Below are 21747 nucleotides of genomic sequence, written 5' to 3'. Positions count from 1 at the left end.
TATGCAGGATACAAAGCAGCTGTATTTCAAAATTATTTTTAATAAAATGTATTTAGAAAGTTACACCAAATAGACAGGATAGACATTTTTATTTACAAAAAAAAATAATTTATTTCAAGGGTGTACATAGTCTTTAAGAGGCTCTGTCACCAGTTTATAAGTGCCCTATCTCCTACCTAATCTGATAGGTGCTGTAATGTAGACAACAGTGGTTTTTATTTTGAAAAACGATAATTTTTTAGCAAGTTCTGAACAATTTTAGATTTATGCTAATTAGTTCTTAATGACCAACTGGGCGTTTTTTAACTTTTTAACAACTGGGCGTTGTAAAGAGGTCAGTGTTAGGCCTCATTCACAAGACACGTTCATAAATCGGCCGGCACCCTGCTGCATTAGGAATAATAGACCCCTAATGGGGCTATTCACACGACCGATTTTTTGACCGCCGGGAAAACCGGCCGTCAAAAAATAGGACATGCTCTATTTTCGGCCGGGTACCCGGCCGCCCGGCTCCCATAGAAGTCTATGGGGCCGGGTAATACACGGCCATCACCGGAATGTGTCCCGAGTGATGGCCGGGTTTTCCATCACTTGCGCTCTATCTCCTCCTCCTCACAGCGCAGAGTGCATGTGAGGAGGAGGAGTTGATGCGCTGTACACTGTGTGGCAGGGCCGGGGTGTACAGCAGGTGGAAGGGAGTACTGCGCTGGCTCCCTTCCCCTGCTTGTTTTAAAAGCGCCCTGGCCCGGCGACACCTTCCATGGCGCCGCTAGCAGCTGCTGCTGCTGCGGCTGCTGCTACTGTAGCGACGCCACTATAGCAGAGCAGGGAGGTATCTCCCCGCTATGCTATGTGCTAGCTCCATTTTAGCTCCCTGAAGGAGCGGAATCCCCGTGTGTTCGGGGATTCTGCTCCTGGACAGAGCGCTTGATGTCTCTGTCCATATCTGGGAAGTGACATCAGGGGAAACTCCTGAAGCGGAATCCCCGAACACATGGGCATTCCCCTTCAGGAGTTGCCGCTGATGTCACTGTCCAGATCTGCCCGGCCCGGAACTGATGCAAAAATAATGCAAACCGGCCGGGAAAAACGGCCGATTTTACCGGCCGATACTCAGGCTCGGGCGGGACCCGGTCGTGTGAACCCAGCCTTATACACTTCTCTTCATTCATTTTCAGCTTGTTTCACTGCACAGCATGATCACGCGAGATCATGCTGTGACGGGACTTCCTTCCACAGGTTCTTCATCGGAGCCATGGAAGAGTCAACAGACATCGCCTTCAGCCGCTGCATATTCAGATAAACGTCCTGGCATGGCTGGAGTCGATGTCTGTTGACTCTTCCATCACTCCGGTGAAGGACCTGTGGGAGGAAGTCCCGTCATCGCGAGATCACACGAGATCACACGAGATCACGCTGTGCAGTGAAACAAGCTGGGCTGGAATGAAGAGAAGTGTATTGGTCAGCGTCATACACTTCTCTTTACAACGCCCACTTGGTAAAAAGTAAAAAAAACGCCCAATTGGTCATTAAAAACTAATTAGGATAAATCTAAAATTATTCTTAACTTGCTCAAAAATGATCAATTTTCTAAATAAATACCACTTTTGTTATCCACATGACAGCGCCCATCAGATTAGGTAGGAGATAGGCACTTATAATCTGGTGACAGAGCCTCTTTTTTAATACTGTCTCAAATTGAACATATGGAAAAAAAGCTAGGCATATTTCTGGTTGTAAGTAGGATATAGTGAATGCATTGTCATGATTTCAGCTGAAACATTTCAGAACATTGGTCCGGCAAGCAAATTTGTTTATGTCAGTTTATCTGGAACATCTATTAGATGTAATCTGTTATTGATGAGCAGGAATGACTCAGTTCAAGATTACATTTCACCTGTTTGGGATAGGGGCTGTGACAGACGCTGGGCTGGGTCTGACTAAGGAAGTGATACGGATTGGGAAATGAGAGGTAAATCAATTTAATGGCTATGTTCGGCCACATTAAATAGTTTAAATATATAATACAGTATCATTATTTTTGGTCGATCTACAATATGGATAATAGGCCACTCCTTTGTTTTTTGGGCACACAAATTCCAAGTCTTTTGGCAAGGCTGCAAACTTAAATTTTCTGGTTTTAATGAAGATCAGGATGACCAGGAGCAGCTAAAGTGATGACCGAATACATTTATTGGATATAGGCCTTGATATATTTAATTTGGACTTGAAAAATATGATAGAAATGGCCGCGATGATTGGTGGTGGTGCCAAAGTTACGAACTGGTGGGGGTTAACACCTAAATTATTCGGTGGACTATATAGTTTGTGAGTTAATATGTGCTCGAGGAAACCGGTTGATAGGGGTGGTTTGGCAATGAGAGACTATTTTTTGGCTGCGCAAGTTAATAAGATTATTAATACAAAAACTGATAATGTTAATGTTAGGGCCCTAGGATATAGATTCCCATTCTCGCAGAATTATAACATGCTTGAAATTCTGGAATGTGGAATGGGAAGAAGATATAGGATTGAGTTTCCCTCTTTGTATATTTACACTATGGTATGAAAATTAGTAGCTAAGAGACTGGAAGGAATGGTTACTATAGTGGCACTCCTATATGGGGGAATACAAATATGAGAGATGACAGATCCTTAAAGAAGGAGGACTAAAAGTGTTCCATGAGCTAACTATGGAATATGGACTTGAGGAGTAAGATAGATTATGGTTCTTACAGCTCAGACATGCACTTGGTCATAAATGGAGGGAAATGACCAAGGAGTTGGAGAAGAACCCATTTGTAACCTTGATGTTGAGAATAGAGGACTGTGGTAGGAAAGGGAGACACTCAAAGATATATAAAGTAATGAGTGATAAAAAGAGTCAAACTATTCTAATCCCTGCTCAGGTGAGATTGATACAAGATATGGGGGAGATAGGAGAGCCCCAATGGAAGAGAATACTTGGAAATATTCCTAAACTATCTCATGGACCTCAGCTTAGGGTCACACAACTCTTCATTTTTAATAGGGCACATTATTCAATAGGTTGGCTAAAATGTTTAAAGATCGGAAAGCAAACTGTCCTAAGTATGCAGGGGAAGAGGCAGACTTAGTCCATATGTTGTGGTCATGTCCCCAAATAAGAAGATTCTGGGAGGATATCCTTAAAGAAATTGTAGAGAGATTTGGGGTTGAAATCCCCTGGGATCTGGTTATTTGCGTATTGGGTTATGATGGATTTATGGGTACAAGAAATATTAGGAAAGAAGTCCTACTGAAACGGCTATATTGGGTGCGTAAGACCATTATGTTTAAATGGATCAAGCTGGATCCACCTACAGGAAATTGCTGGAGGAAATATGTGAGGAGGATGCTACAATACAAAAAAAAAATCTACTACCTAGCAAACAGTAGGAAGGTAGAGTTTGAGGAGTTGTGGGGAAGTTGGTTGCAATAGGAGGTCGGATGTATTCATACGTAGAGGGGAGGAGAGGAGAGGGAGTAGGGTACGTTGTTTTTTGTTGTTGTTTTGTTTGGCGATGGGATAATAATAGTCTAGATAAATGGGTGGACAATTTTTTTAAGGGTGGGTTTAGAGGTCTGAATGGATTCTAATTATGGGCAAAGGGTGTATTTTGAAATGTTTAAAAAGTATTGGTTTGGTTCGGTGACAAGAGTCCCATTCCTGTATCCCCTTTATAGATTAAAAATGTATAGGAAGGAAATTGGTGTTAAAGATTCCTTAAGAAAATGGATATATTATATGTTGTCTTGCAATGTATGCGTACCGATTTTGTATTTTTACTAATATCATTATAATAAAGAAAAACTTTAATCATAATAAAAATATGTGCTCGAGCAAGATTGCAGAGCTGATTTGTTTTGCTCATATTGTCTTTTACTGTGATGGTTTATTAAAAAAATATTTTAAACTTATTATCCACAATAAAGTGCTGCAGCCATTTTTTGGGCACTATTTATAGTGTTTTGCTATTTGAGTGAGTTCTGTGTGATCAATGTGTGTGTGTGCTTTCTATGATCCCATGTGTAATTTTCCAGAAAACCGATTTATCACATCTAAAAATGTAATTTCATTATATAACCAAATAAATAATCCTGTTAGAGTGCATTTCATCTAGGGGATTATCAACATAAAGTACAATACTAGTGACAGAATTAGTGACATACTATATACTTACATGATCTATTGTCAAGAAAGCACATGGATGGTAATGTTCGAAGTTAACGTCGGAGTCTTTCACAGAACATATATACTTTTCCAGATCATTGTATCGTTTATCATACTGAACTACAAGACAGAATTCAATTTATTTTAATTTTGGTTCATTCGATATATGACAGTATAAATAAAAAAACAATAACTAAGAAATAAATATAAAACATTATGCAGATTGATTCGTTTCATTTAGTTTCTCCCTTAAAAAGTTATTTCCATCTTGGGCTTTTATGTATTTTTTTGTCCTGCTGTAATCTACATTGAAATAGAAACATATTGGTGTGCTCAAATCCACTGTCATACATTTATTTATGAGTTTCCTCTCTTCTTTTGGCTGCTTTGAGTTGTGAGCGCTACGCTCCCCTAGTATCACATGTCACCCGAACTTGCATACCGCTGTGAGGGATCTACCGTCTGCTTGTAAAAAATGTCTACACTTGTTATCTCTATATTTACATCTGGAGATAACAGTGCGTTGGAGCAAACAGACTGTGAAAGCCTTCATTTGGGCTCAGCAGCTAGGTGCCGTGTTTGCAGTTGTACGGAACAACTGCAGGGTTACTGCGCATGCAAGAGAGTCATCCTATACACTTGCGGTATATAGGGCTGCCAAGAAGTGGCCGGGAAGGGAGCTCCTGATAGCCCGGCCATACGCAATGTGAAATGATCTATATCAAGTGCACAATGCGGAGACCTCTGCCCGGCCGTGGCGGTGGACGTTACCATAGGCAACGGAGAAAATACAAAAAGAGGCATACAGGGTGGAGAGCACGTCAGATCTAAAAAAAAAGGTACACTTTTGAAACATGGATGAATTGGCAAAAACTATTATATTTAAATTATCTACCATCTAACCATTGATTGCTGAGATGGGAATACCCCTTTTAAGGTTTTCTAAAAAGGACTTCACATTTTTATTGTTTTTACAGGGTTGGATGGTCCAACACAGTACCAGAGAATCCTGTAGGGGCACCATACTGTTAAACAATAATGGGCCCTTAATCCCCTAAGGACCGAGCAATTTTTCATTTTTTCGTTTTTGTTTTTCACTTCCCGCGTTCCAAGAGCCATAACTTTTTTATTTTTCCATCAATAGAGCGGTGTGAGGGCCTATTGTTTGCGGGACGAGTTGTAGTTAATGGCACCATTTAAAGTACCATATAATGTACTGGGAAACTGAAAAAAAATTATTTGCAAGCTGAAATTGGAAAAAACTGCGATTCCTACATTGTTTTTATGGTTTTCGGTTTTACGGCTCTCACTGTGCGGTAAAACAACAACTTAACTTTATTCTGCAGCTCAATATAATTATGGTGATACCAAACTTATATAGTTTTTTTTTATATATTATTACTTTTTTTTTTTAAAAACCATAAGAGCCATAACTTTTTTATTTTTCAGTGGATTGAGTGGTCTGAGGGCTTATTTCTTTGCAGGATAAGCTGAAGTTTTTATTGGTACCATTTTTTGGTAGGATCCAACTTTTTGATCACTTTTTATTACATTTTTTATGTTAGCTTAGGTGACCAAAAAAGAGCGACTTTGGCAGTTAAATAACGGTATGTTGTAATAGTTCAGACTTTTACGGACACAGCGATATCAATTTTGTTTATTTTTTCCATTTTTTCCATTACTTTAGGTTTTTTGAACTTTTAATATTTTAACTTTTTTACTAATAACTTCATTAAACTTTTTTTTTTACACATTTTATTAGTCCCCCTAGGGGACATGAACCAGCGTTAGATCGCTGGTACAATATACTGCAATGCTAATGTATTGCTGTATATCGTCATTTTCAAAGGCTGCAGTATATCGTAATTTTCACAGGCAGACAAAAGGCAGACCTGAGGGCCTTCATTAGGCCCCCAAGCTGACATGACAAACACCAGCGCCCCCCGATTTGTGTGGGGGTGCCGATGAGCCCATGATTGACCACAGCATTTGAGGAGTTAGTAGGCTAGGAACAGCACGATCGCCGTTTCCGGCCGTTAGTCTGGGCTGTCAGCTGTAAAACACTTCTGACACCCGCAGGGTATGGGGGGCGCTCAGACCGTGAGCGCCCTCCATACTCCCCTATGACACTTATCAAGTACGTATACGTGATAATGCGTCAAGGGGTTGAAGATCCAGCAGAACAACACTATATGGAGTGGATGTCATCCTAATAACTTTCTACTACGGTCTATTTCTTATGGGTTAATTATCAAATAGCCTATTAGACTTTAATGATGATATGTCATGCAATTAATAGTGGACATGCGCATGTTCTGTATAGATGAAGGGTAGGCCCTCAGAATCTTTTTCTCTGTTGGGCCCAAGAAAGCCCAGAATGACATTGCGCATAGAGGTGATATGGGTGCATAAATGTGTATGTGATATTGTATATCTATTAATCCTATCACTCATGATCAACAATTCCATTTCAACAAAGGAGCTTGCTGACACTCAATAAACAAATGACGAAGCCCCAACCTACAAAATAACATTATATTAGCATTAAAGCAGACCTGCCAGCCTATTCCTGATGCCCTATCGGCTGGTAGAATGAGATAGCTAAAGGTTTGCTGGCCAGTGTTGTACTTATGTTGTAAAAACGTCGGGGAAAATTTATGAACCTCACTGCTTTTACTCACTAAAAGTTCTTCACAGATGGTTTACAAAGAAACTGAACCTTGACTATAACGCGGTGCTTAAAGAGAACCTTTCACCTGCCCATATTTGTGCAGCCGAGTGCAGCATGTAATAGGCAGGGCTGTACAAACCCTGGGGCACTTTAAATTTTTTTTCCTACCCTCCTCCGTTATTTAGATATCGGTGCCGTTATATTTGGTATGTAAACAACCCTCTGAACTGTCAATGGGGCGTATAATTGTCAAGGGGGCGTGTAACATCGCTGTGACACTGTCCAATCAGATAGGGACTGTGTCACAGCAAGAGCTGGAGCGCTCACGTGCTCACTCTTTAGCTCCCGGCAGACAAGCTGAACAAGACTGTGATCTCTCGCTAGAGATCACACAGTCTTGTTCTTGTCTACCGAGAGCTGAAGAGTGAGAGCGTGCTGCGATGTCGCTGCTGAAGATACTCCCGCCGCCATGGAACAGAAGAGGAAGTATTCACATTCTTCTTCTGTTCTGTGGTGGCCACGGAGCTGCGCTCTCCTCTCTCCAGCTCTTGCTGTGACACAGTCTGTAGCTGATTACACGCCCCATTGACAGTTCAGGGGGTTATTTAACCCCTTAGTGACCAGCCCATTTTAGGCCTTAATGACCAAGCTATTTTATTCGTTTTTCTATAGTCGCATTCAAAGAGCTATAACGTTCTTATTTTTTCGTCTACATAGCTGTATGAGGACTTGTTTTTTGCGGGATTAGTTGTGCTTTTTAATGGCACCATTTTTGGGTACATATAATTTTTATATTAACTTTTATTAACCTTTTTGGGGGGGATTATAAAAAAAACCTGAAATTCTGCCATTGTTCTATGCGTTTTTAAATTGACGCCGTTCACTATGCGACGTAAATAACATGTTACCTTTATTCTATGGGTCGGTACGATTACGGCGATACCACATATGTAGAGGTTTTTTTATGTTTTACGACTTTTGCACAATAAAAACACTTTTGAACTAAAATTATTTGCTTTTGCATCGTCGCTTTCCAAGAGCCGTAATTTTTTTATTTTTCCATCAATGTAGTGATTTTTTGGGCTTGTTTTCTGCGGGACAAGACGTAGTTTTGAATGGTACTGTTTTGGGGTGCATGAAACTTATTGATTCATTTTTATTATGACTTTTTTGGGGGGCAATGGAAAAAAATTGCAATTTCGTCATGGTTTTTTGCGTTTTTTTTAACGGTGTTCACTTTGCGGTTTAAATTACATATTAACTTTATTAATGGAGTCATTACGGTCGCGGCGATACCACAAATGTGTACTGTTTTTATTTTTTTACACTTTACTAAATAAAACCACTTTTTATGGAAAAAAATGGTTTTATTTATTTTTTTACTGTACTTTTTATTAATAATCTTTATTTCACATTGATGACTTATTTTATTAGTCCCACTAGGGGACTTTACTGTGCGATATTCCGATCGCTGCTATAATGCTTTGGTATACTTCGTATACCAGAGCATTATTGCCTGTCAGTGTAAATCTGACAGGCAATCTGTTAGGACGTGCCTCCGGCGCGTCCTAACAGGAATATGTCCAGGGCAGACCTGGGGGCTTTTATCAAGCCCCCGGCTGCCATGACACCCCATCGGAGACCCGCGATTTCATTCGCGGGCCGCCGATGGGTGACAGAGGGAGCAAACTCCCTCTGTAAACAAAGTTAAATGCTGCGGTCGCTATTGACGGCGGCATTTAACGGGTTAAACGGCCGCGATCTAAGTAAACTTCGATCGCGGGCGTTGGAGCAGGAGCTCAGCTGTCATCAGACAGCAGAGCCCCGGCTCCTGCCTGCACGGGAGACCCGTGCAGGACTTAGACTAGGCTGACGTGAAAAGGCGTCAGCCTAGCCTAAAGCCCATTAGTGACCGACGTAAAAAGGCGTATTAGTGGTCACTAAGGGGTTAAATATGGGGCGCAAAATATAACAGCAGCGATATCTAAATAACTGAGAAAGATAGGAAAAAAATGTATAGTGAGTCTGGGTTTGTACAGCCCTGCCCATTACATGCTGCACTCAGCTGCACATGTTTGGGCAGGTGAAATGTTCTCTTTAAATAGGGTACCATGATCAAGGTGACAAGTTCACTTTAAATTTAAAAAAAAAAGTAAGGGTACAACTTCTGGCATTAATTCACCTAGTCGAACATTGTAAGACATTCTTTCTGTCTTTACTGTTTTTTTCTTTATTCCCTTTTGGAGTGATTTTGATATATGACTCATCTCTCTTTCATCATTTTGTTGCCAATACTTTTGGACTGATTGTAGCCACCTAAATAATAAAAGACAACAATGGAAAATGTTATTACATGACAAGTATTATAAATAAATGAATGATCATGAATCTTACATTCCATTTTCACAACAATAAATGCTGTAGGTCCAATATACACTAGTATACTATGGGGGTTCTTTCACTCTCAATATTTTTTTTTGTGGGATGGGGAAGTATTTCCTTCTCCCTGTACTCGAAAAAGAATACAGAAAAGGCTTGTATAACAGTAGTGTAAATTGATCCTTTAAAAGAGTTTTTCTGGTCCTATGCACCATTCCCACACTGTTAGTCACCGGGCCCCTAGAGGCTTTATGTTATAATTGCAGCATATGTTCTTTAAAATGATGTAACTATGGAGAACACATTATCAAGGTGGCCAATGATTGGCCAATGTGACACGTCACTGATGACCAGTAGAAGCAGCAAGAATTGTATTCTTTTTTTATATTCTGAGCCTATTCGTTACATAGTTACATAGTTACATAGTTAGTACGGCTGAAAAAAGACACATGTCCATCAAGTTCAACCAAGGGACGGGAAAAGAGAAGGAGGGACGGGAAAAGGGAAGGAAACTCCATTCACTGGCATAAACTCCATTTACTGGCTAAAAAGTGTCCAATGAGGCCTTTTATAAATATGTCAGTCACATCATGAATGTCTACATATCAGTGACAGATGCTTCTCTTGTCAGCCACATATGCCCCCAGCAACATATGCTCCCATATCATCTGTAGACTAAATGGGCTGACAAGAGGAAATTTGTATGTCCACATAGAAATACACAAAGGTATGTGTTTGTGTATTCTCTGCATGCTGATCCTGCAGTGTGGTTCAATAGTATAAAAAATAAAAATACAAAAACATAATCAGAAAATAGATGGAAACAAAAAGTATAAATCACAAAATAATTGAATTAGTAACAAAATAATAATAAGCAATGTTTTCCCTTTCAGATTATTAGTTAACTGTTACTATGTTACTCTTTCATAATAACTAACACATTTTTTCCTGCATTCCAAGTAAAGATTTGAATTACAATAATAAGAATTTTAAATTTTTATACTGATGACCTATCCTATCCATCAGTATATGATGGGAGTCCGACACCCGGACCCACACACATCAAATGTTCTGGCTGCCTCTTGGAACCAGATGTTATGCAGTGGCCGGTGTCGGAAGCAGATGGCTCCGTACACAGTATAACGGCAGTGCTGCAGTACTCCTATCCACTTGAATAGAAGCAGAGCTGCAGTATTGCAGCAGAGCCACTATACTGTGACAGGAGCCATCTGCTTCTGACACGGACATCTCGTGCGCGGAGGCAGCCGGGACAGCAGATCGTGCAGGGTCCGGGTGTCGGACCCCCGATAATCATATACTGAAAAACCGCCCCATCCCCAGGCAACCCCTTTAATGTGATCAGTAGAAATGTATAGCACATACTCAGTTAAGTGTTCCGGATTACTGATAGTTGCAGACAAAGCCAGGAATGGACAGCGAATCATGGATATTATGTGGTCCCAGGTTTCCGCTCCAATTTCTCCTCCTAAGCAATGAACCTTGCAATGAAAAATAGATTATGAGTATTAGGGTCTTCTGGTGTTAGTGACTACAGACAAATATCTACTGACTGTCTACATAATATTAAATAGAATTAAGAAATGTAATGAGCTTATAATTTGCAAATTGAATAATGTGCCAGAAAAATTTAATGCACGACTTGCACTTGCACTGTCTTGAAAGACACAGCTCCTTGTGTGGGGTACAGTGGAGGGGGCTTTATAAATATTGCATACATGCAGAGTATTATTTCAATTCATTTGTTTGAGAAAACGGGCCTAATAATTGCCATTAGTACATCTCGCCCAAAATGTGGTTGTGGTAACTGATCAACAGTTACTTCAAACATTTATTGTTGGTAAGACTGATTACACCAGATACTAAAAACAGAGGTTCACAGAAATTTTAAATAAAAACATTGCATGCTAAAGTACTAAAAATTATATAATTTTATATTTTATTAAATGGATTACTTAAAGGATTCCAATGCATTTAAAATAAAAAATGAAGCAACTTTGTAAGTAGTCTTAATTTTATTTATTTTAACAAGAACGAGAAAATAGGTGGAATGCAGTATAACTGAAGGATCATACTAATGAAACTGGGAGTGGAACGGACGGAGGTGTTAGAATACTTAATAAGGATAAGTTAAATTAAAAACAATTACCAAAAACCTGTAAATTGTATGCTAGCCAACAACAGAAACCTAAACCTCCTTTTACACAGGTAGTTATTTTTGTCTGTTAAACGAGTGCCAATCAACATGCTGTATTGCTGATCCGCGTTCGTTTGCTCTATTCAAATGGAGCAATGATGGGGATGAACGATTGTTAATACTAATGGGGTACCACAAGGGACAGTATTGGATCCTAACTAGTTCCCGACCGCTGGCTGTGTTTTTACGGCCAGCGGTCAGGGTCCTTAAAACCCGCACCATAGACTTTTTACGGCGCGGGCTTTAACTTGCGATCGGGCAGCTGAATGTTGAATCTCCGGCAGTCAGTGACTGCCGGGGACCCTGAGGAAAAGCTCCGATCTCTTTTACACAGCGCTCAATGCGCACTGTGTATAGGAATAGAGGCAGCGGCCGAGCCGCTGTCTCTATTGGTCCAGGTGTTCATGTGACTGGTCACATGATCGCCGGGTGCCGTTAGTGGCAGACTGCTGCTGGGTCTAACTAGACCCAGCACAGCCCTATTAGTGACAATAGTCACTATGAGAGGGCTGATTTCCCCTGTAACTGGGGCTGCTGTGCAGCCCCAGTTACAGTGGAAAAAGATGGTGTAAATGAAAGAAAATAAAAAAATAAAGTTCCCCAAAGGTCTTTTCTGACCTTTGAGGGACAGAACATAGTAATAAAAAAATAAAAGTAAATTAAAGTGCAAAAAAAATTAATAATTGATACACATAAAATACCCACCCCCAAAAAAACGTTCCCCCGCCAATCATTGTCGTAACGCTAGCCCTGACCCAATTATCCTAATATAGACTTTAATATATTAAAATGTACGGTATACAATGACAATCACAAATAAAATGTCTATTTTTGTGTAAAACTATGTTATTACCAAAAAAAAAATAGCTGAAATGTAAAAAAGCTTATTTTTTTACTATTATTTTCAAACTTTAAGCCTAAAAATTCTAAAATAGCAAATAGGATGTGTATAAAAATGATAAAAAAAAGAAACCTGCATTGTCTATGGAAAAAACAATCGCAAAAATCACGTCGCTAGCCCAGCAAATAAAAAAGTTATAGCCATTTAACTAACGCGTGCTAAAAATGGCTAGATGGTGTCTGGTCCTGAAGGCTCAAAATATTTATTAATGACCTTGTAGTGGGATTGAACAGTAAAATATAGGTTTTTGCAAATTTGCAAATGATACTATGCTGTGCGAAGAAATTTACACAAAGGAGAGCAGTGTTCTATTACAAATGGATCTGGACAAGTTGGAGGTTTCGGCAGAGAAGTCGCAAATGAAGTTTAACACTGATAAATGTATGGTTATCCACTTGGGAAGAAAAAATACATGTTACCATTCAGGGCCGGCGTCAGCACCCGGCAAACTTAGGCAAGTGCCGAGGCCCACTACCCTTGGGGGGGCCCACTCGGCCACTGGGTGCTGTCGCTGCAGTCGTCACGGCATTACTGTCCATATATGGACAGTGATGTCAGAAGAGGGGAGGAGTCCCAGGAAGAGCGCTACTGGCTCCTCTCCGGGACTCCGTCTCTGGGGAAGCCCTTGACATCACTGTCCATATATGGACAGCGATGTCAGACAGGGAGAAGGAGTCCATGCAGAGCGCTAGCAGCTCTGCTCCGGGACTCCGTCTCTGGGGAAGCCCCTGACATCACTGTCCAAATATGGACAGTGATGTCAGAGGGAGAGAAGGAGTCCCAGGCAGAGCACTACAAGCGGCTCTGCAACGGGACTCCGTCTCTGGGGAAGCCCCTGACATCACTGTCCATATATGGACAGTGATGTCAGGAGGAGAGAAGGCATCCCAGGCAAAGCGATAGCGGCTCTGCTCCGTTACTCCGTCTCTGAGGAAGCCCCTGACATCACTGTCCATATATGGACAGTGTTTTCAGGAGCAGAGCAGTGTCCCAGGCAGAGTGCTAGTAGCGCTCTGCCCGGGACTTTGGCTCTGGGGTTGCCCCTGACATCACTAGCCGTATATGGACAGTGATGTCAGGCGTTTCCCCAGAGCTGGAGTACTGGAGAAGAGCCTTTACTAGCGCTCTGCCTGGGACTTCAGCTCTGCTCCAGACATCACTATCCATATATGGACAGCGATGTCAGGAGCAGAGCAGGACTCCCAGGCAGAGTTCTAGTAGTGCTCTGCCCAGGACTATGGCTCTGGGGTTGCCCCTGTCAACAATGTCCATATATGGACAGTGACGTCAGGGGTTTCTCCTGAAGCGGAATCCCCAGCCAGAGCATTGGCAATGCTCTGACTGGGGATTCCACTTCTAGAGGGAACCCCAAAGGTGCTTCCTACAGGGATGGTTTCTGTGTGGTACTACCAGGGAGGGTGGCTGTGTGGCACTATCAGGGAGGGAGGCTGTGTGGCACTACCTGGGAGGAGGGGACTGTGTGGCACTACCTGGGAAGAGGGGGCTGTGTCACACTACCTCGAAGGGGGGGCTATGTGGCACTCCCTGGGAGGTGGGGGCTGTGTGGCGCTACCTGGGAGGTGGGGTACTTAGGAATTTTAGTTGACAGTAAACTTAACTGTAGCAACCAGTGTCAGGCAGCTGCAGCCCAGGCAAATAAGATCATGGGATGCATCAAAAGGGGCATAGATGTACATGATGAGAATATAGTTCTACCGCTTTATAAATAACTAGTCAGACTGCAAATGGAATATTGTGTACAGTTTGGAAACCAGTGCACATAAAAGACATACACTGTATTAGAGCTTGAGCAGGTTCAAAGGTCGGCAACTAAAATAATAAATGGAGTGGGTGGACTGCAGTAACCAGAAAGATTATCAAAATTATGGTTATTTTGTTTAGAAAAAAATATGGCTGAAGGGTGACCTAATCCCTATTTATAAATACATCAGGGTCAATACAGAGATCTCTATCATGATCTATTTATACCCAGCACTCTAAATATAGCACGGGGACATCCTCTACTTCTGGAGGAAAGAAAGTTTCAACATAAACATAGAAGGGGATTCTTTTCTGCAAGAGAAATGAGATTATAGAACTCTCTGCCAGAGGAAGTTGTCATGGTGAATGCACTGAAATGGTTCAAAAGTGTCCTTGGAACCCTTTTAAATAATATTATGGTTACAAGATTACGGTTGTTGACCTAGGGATTTATTCTGACTGCCATATTGCAGTAGGGAAGGAATTTTCCTCTGGATCAACATTGCAGGATAATAATATTAATAATATATATTATATAGCACCATCATATTCTGCAGCACTTTACAATTCAGAGGGAACATGTACAGACAATATCAGACATTACATAGTGACAAAACTAATTTACAATTCAAACAAGAGGAGTAAGGACCCTGCTCGCAAGAGCTTACAATCTATGAGGAAATAAGAGAGACACAAAATGTAAAAAGTGCTTGTTCAGTACAATGGCCCAAGTGCACCCCAAGTGCATTGGGGTGCAAGGAGTGTGAGAGATACTACTGAATGAGGGGGTCTAGTTCTCATGACTAATGTAAAAGGGGGGGCAGGGAAAGTAGTCAGATTAGGGACTGTTATAGGCCTGTCTAAAAAAGATGTGTTTTCTGGCCACTTTTGACCTTCCTGACAGAGCCTCATTTTTCAAATCTGACATGTTTCACTTTATGTGGAAATAACTTAGAAATACTTTTACCTATTGAAGCGATTCTGAGATTGTTTTCTCGTGACACATTGAACTTTATGTTACTGGCAAAATTTGGTCAATTTTGCGGAACATTTAAAAAATTCGCATTTTCTAAATTTAAATGTATCTGTTTGTAAGATATGCAGTAAAACCACACAAAATTGTTGCTAATTAATATCCCCATATGTCTACTTTAGATTGGCATAGTTTTTTGAACATTCTTTTATTTTTCTATAACGTTACAAGGCCTAGAACTTTAGCAGCAATTTCTAACATTTTCAAGAAAATTTCAAAAGGCCATTTTTTCAGGGACCAGTTCAATTGTCAAGTGGCTTTTAGGGCCTTATATATTAGAAACTCCCAATAAGTCACACTCAAAGTATTCAAAACAGCATTTAGAAAGTTTCTTAACCCTTTAGAGCTTTCACAGGAATTAAAGCAAAGTGGAGGTGACATTTACAAATTTAAATTTATTTTTTTTGCAGACATTCATTTTTAATCAATTTTTTTGTAACATAGAAGGTTTTATCAGAGAAACACAACTCAATATTTATTGCCCATGTTCTACAGTTTTAGGAAATATCTCACATGTGGCCCTAGTGTGGTAATAGACTGAAGCACCGGCCTCAGAAGCAAAGGAGCACCTAGTGGATTTTGGGGCCTCCTTTTTATTAGAATATATTTTTGGCACCATGTCAGGTTTGAAGGGCTCTTGCGGTGCCAAAACAGTGGAAATCCCCCAAAAGTGACACCTTTTGGGAAACAACACCCCTTGAGGAAATTATCTAGGGGTATAGTGAGCATTTTGACCCCACAGGTTTATTGCAGAAATTATTGAAAGTAGGCCGTGAAAATTTAAATCTAAATTTTTTCAAAGAAAATTTAGTTTACTTAATTTTTTTCTCATTTCCTCAAGAACTAAAGAAGAAAAAGCACCACAAAATTTGCAAAGCAATTTCTTCCGACTAAAACAATACCCCACATGTGGTAATAAACGGCTGTTTGGACACACGGCAGGGCTTAGAAGGGAAAGAGCGCCATTTGGCTTTTCGAGCTCAAATTTAGCAGGAATGCTTTGCGGCGGCCAAGTCGCATTTGCAAAGCCTCTGAGGGACCAAAAAAGTGAAAACGCCCAAAAAGTGACTCCATTTAGGAAACTACACTCCTTGAACAATTCATCTAGGGGTGTAGTAAGCATTTTGACCCCACAGGTGTTTTATAGATTTTATTAGATTTGCGCCGTTTACCGCATGGAATAAATTACTTAATATCTTTATAAATCAGGCCGTTACTGATACGGCAATAGCAAATATGTATGGTTTTTTATTTTTTTCAATAGTAAAGGTCTTGATATGGGAAAAAGAGCAATTGTGTTTTATTTTATTACTTGAAACTTTATTTTACAACTTTTTTTCACTTTTTGTAGTGCAATGTATTAGATTGGTTAGTCATTCACTGACAGCAAGCAGATAAGGCTTCGCTCCGGGCGGGGCCTAATCGACTTCCGTAAGGCAGTGCAGGAGGCCATTGTTAGGCCTCCTGTTGCCATAGCATCAGTCGGCAGCCCTGCGAATGCATGCAGGGCTGCCGATCTGCTACCAACCTCTAAGATGCAGCGATCGCTTTCTAGCTATCTCCGATTCCTGCCGTTACAAGTGGATGTCAGCTGTAAAATACAGCTGACATCCACCGCTGATGAAGCCAGCTCAGCTCATGAGTCAGCGCCATCTTGCCGACGGCTACGGAAGACTTTTAGGCCCCGCCTTCGGGCGAGGCCTGAAAGGCTTCCATACTAGGCATACCAGGAGACTAGTGTTAGACCTCCAGTTGCCTTTGCAGCAACCGGCACCCCGGCAATTTCATAGCTGGGGTGCCGATGAAATGCAAACCCCTTAAATTCAGCAATCGCTTTCTATTGCTGCATCTAAGGCGTTAATGGCAGGAATCGGAGCTAGCTCCAGATCCTGCCATTACAGGTGGATGTCAGCTGTAACATACAACTGACATACACCGCTGATGACATCGGCTCAGCTCCTGAGCCGGCACCATCTTGTCAACAGCTACGGAAGCATTTTAGGCCGCGCATCTGGGCGGGGCCTGAAAGGCTTCCGTACTAGGCATACCGGGAGGATAGTGTTAAGCCTCTGGTTGCCTTTGCAGCCACCGGAACCCTGGCAATTTCATTGGTGGGGTGCCGATGAGCTGCAAATCCCTTAAATGCAGCGATAGCGTTTGACTGCTGCATTTAAGAGGTTAATGGCAGGGATCGGGGAAAACTTTGGTCCCCGCCATTACCCCAGGGTGTCAGCTGTAACATACAGCTGACATCCAGGGATGATGTCACGGACTCAGCTTCTGAGCACATTTGTCGTATGGATACGGCAAATTGGGGGAAGCACTAGCTTTCCATGACGTATCCATACAACAAATGTCGGTAAGAGGTTAAAACTATAGATGTTGGGAATTAATCTGAATGTCTGTGGTAGCACATTCCAGAGGACTGGTGCAGCACAAGAAAAATCTTGGAGACGGGAGTGGGAGGTTTGGATTATGGTGAATGTTAATCTAAGGTCATTGGCAGAACGTAGAGCCCGAGTAGGGTGGTAGACAGAGATGAGGGAGGAGATGTAAAGAGGTGCAGCACCGTGCTGAGCTTTGTGGGTGAGAGTAATAAGTTTGAGTTTGATTCTGAAGGGAATGGACAACCAGTGCAGTGACTGGCACATGGTAGAGGCGTTGGTGTAGCGGTTGGTCTGAAAGATGAGCCTGGCTGCTGAATTAAGGATGGATTGGAGGGGGGAGAGTTTAGTGAGTGGAAGACCGACTAGTAATGAGTTACAGTAATCAAGACGAGAGTGAATCAGAGCAACAATGAGAGTTGTGGCTGTTTCCTCGGTAAGAAAAGGGCGGATTCTGGAGATGTTTTTGAGGTGAAAGTGACCGGAGCGTGGAAGTGATTGACTGTGGGGACTAAAGGAAAGACCTGAGTAAAAAAGAACCCCATAATAGGCTTAAGGGCTCGTCCACACGTTGCGGAATTGATGCATTTTTTCCATCCGCAGCAGAATACAGTAGCAGCATAGCGGGTGAGATTTAACAAATCTCATCCACACACTGCGTAAAAATTCAGAGCCAAAATTGACCTGCGCTGCGTATTTTTCGAACCGCAGCATGTCAGTTCCTGCTGCGGAAAGTGGACTGAATTGCTGCTTTTTTTCAGAGGAGATGTCACCATTTCCCAGCATTGAGAAGAACGCACCAAAATACGCACCATTTTCTGCAGTAAAAAACGCAGAAAAATTATGCATTTGTTCCGGAGCGGAAAGTCTGCTTCTTTCAACAGAAATGCTGCAGAAATTGTCTGCAGCAATTTTGTTGTGTGTGGACAAGCCCTAAGGGCATGTTCAGACGTGGCGGAATTTTTCCACTGCAAATGTTGGTGCAGATTTGGGGCAATTACACAACAAATCTGCAGCAACATTTGCATATTTGACAGGTAATTCAGATGTTGCAGCGGACTTGCCACAGATTTCAGTTTTTGCATTGCAAAGGCTGAAATCTGCAGTGAAATTCTGCTTCTTCTCCGCAACGTCATGAGCATGCTGCGGAGGGAAAAATCTGCACCGCAGCCTAATTTCCGCACAGTTATTTTCTGCAACGTCTGAACTAACTTTCCTAAAAATGTATAGAAAGAAATGTAAAAAACGGCTGCTGCAGAATTCCACTGCGGACTGTCCGCAGCGGAATTCAACAGCAATTCCGCCACATCTGAACGTGCCCTAACTTGGTGGACTCTTTTTGTAATAGGTTCTATTTGTAATAGGTTACTGCAGAAATACCTGATTTTGCATAGGAGCTGCAGACACAATACATTAGCAGGTTTTCAGACTGTGGTAAAGTTGCTTTATTTTTATTTTAGATACATTGGAACAAAACAAACTAAATTGGTTACATTGGTGGACATATTTTTTTCAGATTTTTTTTAAGAACTATTGTATATTTTTATCTGCATTGTTTATATACAAAAAAACTTTGTTATAGATAAAATACTACATACCTCATCAAATATTACATATTTTATTTTTTTCACCCATTCTTGTCGATGTGGACTTAATAAAAGAATTTCAAAACACTGTGGCACAGTGACCAGCACCTGTTATGAAACAGTGAACAACACAGAAATCAAAAACAGGACTTGATCCTATAGGCTTATACCTATAAGGCCGGATTCATACGAGCGTGTCCATTTTGAGCGCGATGACACTCTGGTTTTATGTTTACAAACAGAAAAGTACGTGGTGCTTTTCTGTTTTCATTCATTGTTTTTACTGCTGTTGCGCGAATCACGCGCGGCACCCGGAAGTGCTTCCGTGTACCGGGCGCGATTTGCACGCACCCATTGTCTTCAATGGGTGCGTGCAGCACGAAACACAGGCAAATATAGGACATGTCATGAGTTTCACGCAGCGCACATACGCTGCGTGAAATTCACTGATAGTCTCAACGGCCCCATTCCGTAACATAGGTCCGTACGTATTATACGTTCGTGTGAATAAGCCCTAAGAAATAGAGATTGAGATTTTTCCCAGTATAACATGCGCGTCAGACTTATACTTTATTTGCCATTTAGCAGGAATCAGAAAAAAAGATAATTGCTATAAATGTAACATTTTATTCTGTAGTGTTATACTATATTCTGTTCCCTAAACCTTAACCCCAGACAAGTCTCATAGCAATGGCATGGCCTCTATTAACCCCTTCACCCCACAGCCATTTTTCATCTTCGTTTTTTCCTCCCCACCTTCCAAAAGACATAACTTTTTTATTTTTCCGTCTATATAATCCTATGAGGGCTTGATTTTTGAGGGACGAGTTGTAGTTTTTCCTAGCACCATTTATTGTGCCATATAATGTACTAGGAAAAGGGAAAAAAACAACGATTCCTTCATTGTTTTTGGCGCTTCGTTTTTACAGAATTCACTGTACAATTAAAATAACATGTTAACTTTATTCTGTGGGTCAATACAATTACGGCGATACCAAATATATATAGTTTTTTCTATATTTTACTACTTTTACAAGTGTAAAAAATAAAATTTATTTTGTGTCACCAAATTCCGAGAGCCATAAGTTTTTATTTTTCCGTCTATTAAGTGGTATGAGGGCTTATTTTTTGCAGGATAAGCTGTCGTTTTTAATAATACCATTTTGGGGTACATGCGACGCTTTGATCACTTTTTATAAAAAAATTTGTGGGAGATGAGGTGACCAAAAAAGAGTGATTCTGGCGTTCACATTTTTATTTTATTTTTATGGCGTTCAACGTGCGGTTTAAATAATGATATATTGTAATAGTTCAGACTTTTACGGACGCGGCGATACCAATTATGTTTGCTCTAGGGGGAAAATGTTTTTTTTTTTTACTTTTAATATTTTTTTTGTTTTTACATAAAAAAAACAACTTTATTTTACTAATTTTTTATTTTTTTACTAGTCCCCCTAGGGGACTTCAACCAGCGATAGTTAGATCGCTTGCACAATATGCTGCAATACTAATGTATTGCAGTACATCGTGATTCTGACAGGCTTCCATTAAGCCCTGCAGCGCTTAATAGGAGCACAAAGATGGCGGACCTGGGAGCCTTCAGTAGGCCACCAGGCAGCCATAGCAACTATCGCCACCCAATAGCATTGTGGGGGTGCGATGAGCTGTTAGAGGGGGTCGCCCCCTCTTTCTAACGATTTAAACGCCACGGTTGCTATTGACCGCGGCATTTAACGAGTTAAACATACAGCCGACACCCATGAGCCCGTTCCATACTTTCCCTACCTGACATTGGCGTATGGATACGTCAAATGTTGGGAAGGGGTTAACAATGTTATACAAAGGCATAATTTGAAGCTCCTGGGCCCCAATGCAAAATCTGTAACAGTCACCTTCCATGTGACATTTATAATATCGGTGCAGTATATTTTTATGTGGCAGAGGAGCCATATTGAGCCTCCAAAGACACGACGGCTATCTTTGCATCTCTTATAGCTACACCCATGATATTATACTACTGTAACCAGGAGAAATGAACTCCAAAAATATGAATAGACTCATCTTCTACACATTGTATATTCACGTTTATAAATAAAAAGAAATAATACGTACCTGGCTGTTTAAAGCATCAGTGCGATAATCGCGGGTGAAAACCCCACACAATGCCATTCCATTTGGTAATTGTTTATTGAACTGACTCATAACAGTAGCTACAACTTGGTTCACAAGAGCCTATATGGGACAAATGTATTGCATAAAGGTAAATTGCATTCTATATGAAACTTTTATAACTGGCATTTGTAACCTTTACAATAATAATAATAATAATAATAATAATACAACGTTCCAGAATTTAGCATTAGGCCAAGTTCACACAAAGATTTTTGTCAAGCAGAAATATCTTCCTCAAAATTCCTTCACTATTTTTGAGGCAGGTTTTGCAATGCAAGCATTTCTTCACGGTTTTTTTTTACACATTGTTTTATTCATTTTTGACATGGTTTATCTCAGGCGATTTTTTTATTAATCAAATGTAAAAAACATGGGTGGTTTTTGGTAAAAAAAAACAAAACGCTTCAAACGAATGGAGCGTTTGGTTTCCAGCCTCTCATTCATTTCAATGGA

The 21747-nt window shown here is 40.9% G+C and overlaps 1 protein-coding gene across 2 annotated transcripts in view; it reads right to left on the bottom strand.

The window, feature by feature from the left end:
- LOC142753072 (putative ATP-dependent RNA helicase DDX60) overlaps positions 1 to 21747 on the bottom strand; it is a 178905-nt gene that overhangs the window by 72364 nt on the left and 84794 nt on the right. For both annotated transcript variants that reach the window (XM_075860265.1, XM_075860266.1), the window contains exons 18-22: positions 21235 to 21354; positions 19135 to 19230; positions 10626 to 10741; positions 9046 to 9179; positions 4203 to 4312 (exon numbers count right to left, since the gene is read on the bottom strand). In XM_075860265.1, the coding sequence (XP_075716380.1) occupies positions 4203 to 4312; positions 9046 to 9179; positions 10626 to 10741; positions 19135 to 19230; positions 21235 to 21354 (576 nt within the window). The remainder of the gene's footprint in view (positions 1 to 4202; positions 4313 to 9045; positions 9180 to 10625; positions 10742 to 19134; positions 19231 to 21234; positions 21355 to 21747) is intronic.

The sequence above is a fragment of the Rhinoderma darwinii genome, chromosome 1 (genome assembly GCF_050947455.1).
Source record: "Rhinoderma darwinii isolate aRhiDar2 chromosome 1, aRhiDar2.hap1, whole genome shotgun sequence".
In the NCBI taxonomy this organism is placed as follows: domain Eukaryota; kingdom Metazoa; phylum Chordata; class Amphibia; order Anura; family Rhinodermatidae; genus Rhinoderma; species Rhinoderma darwinii.
This window is presented reverse-complemented; position numbering and strand designations above follow the sequence as displayed.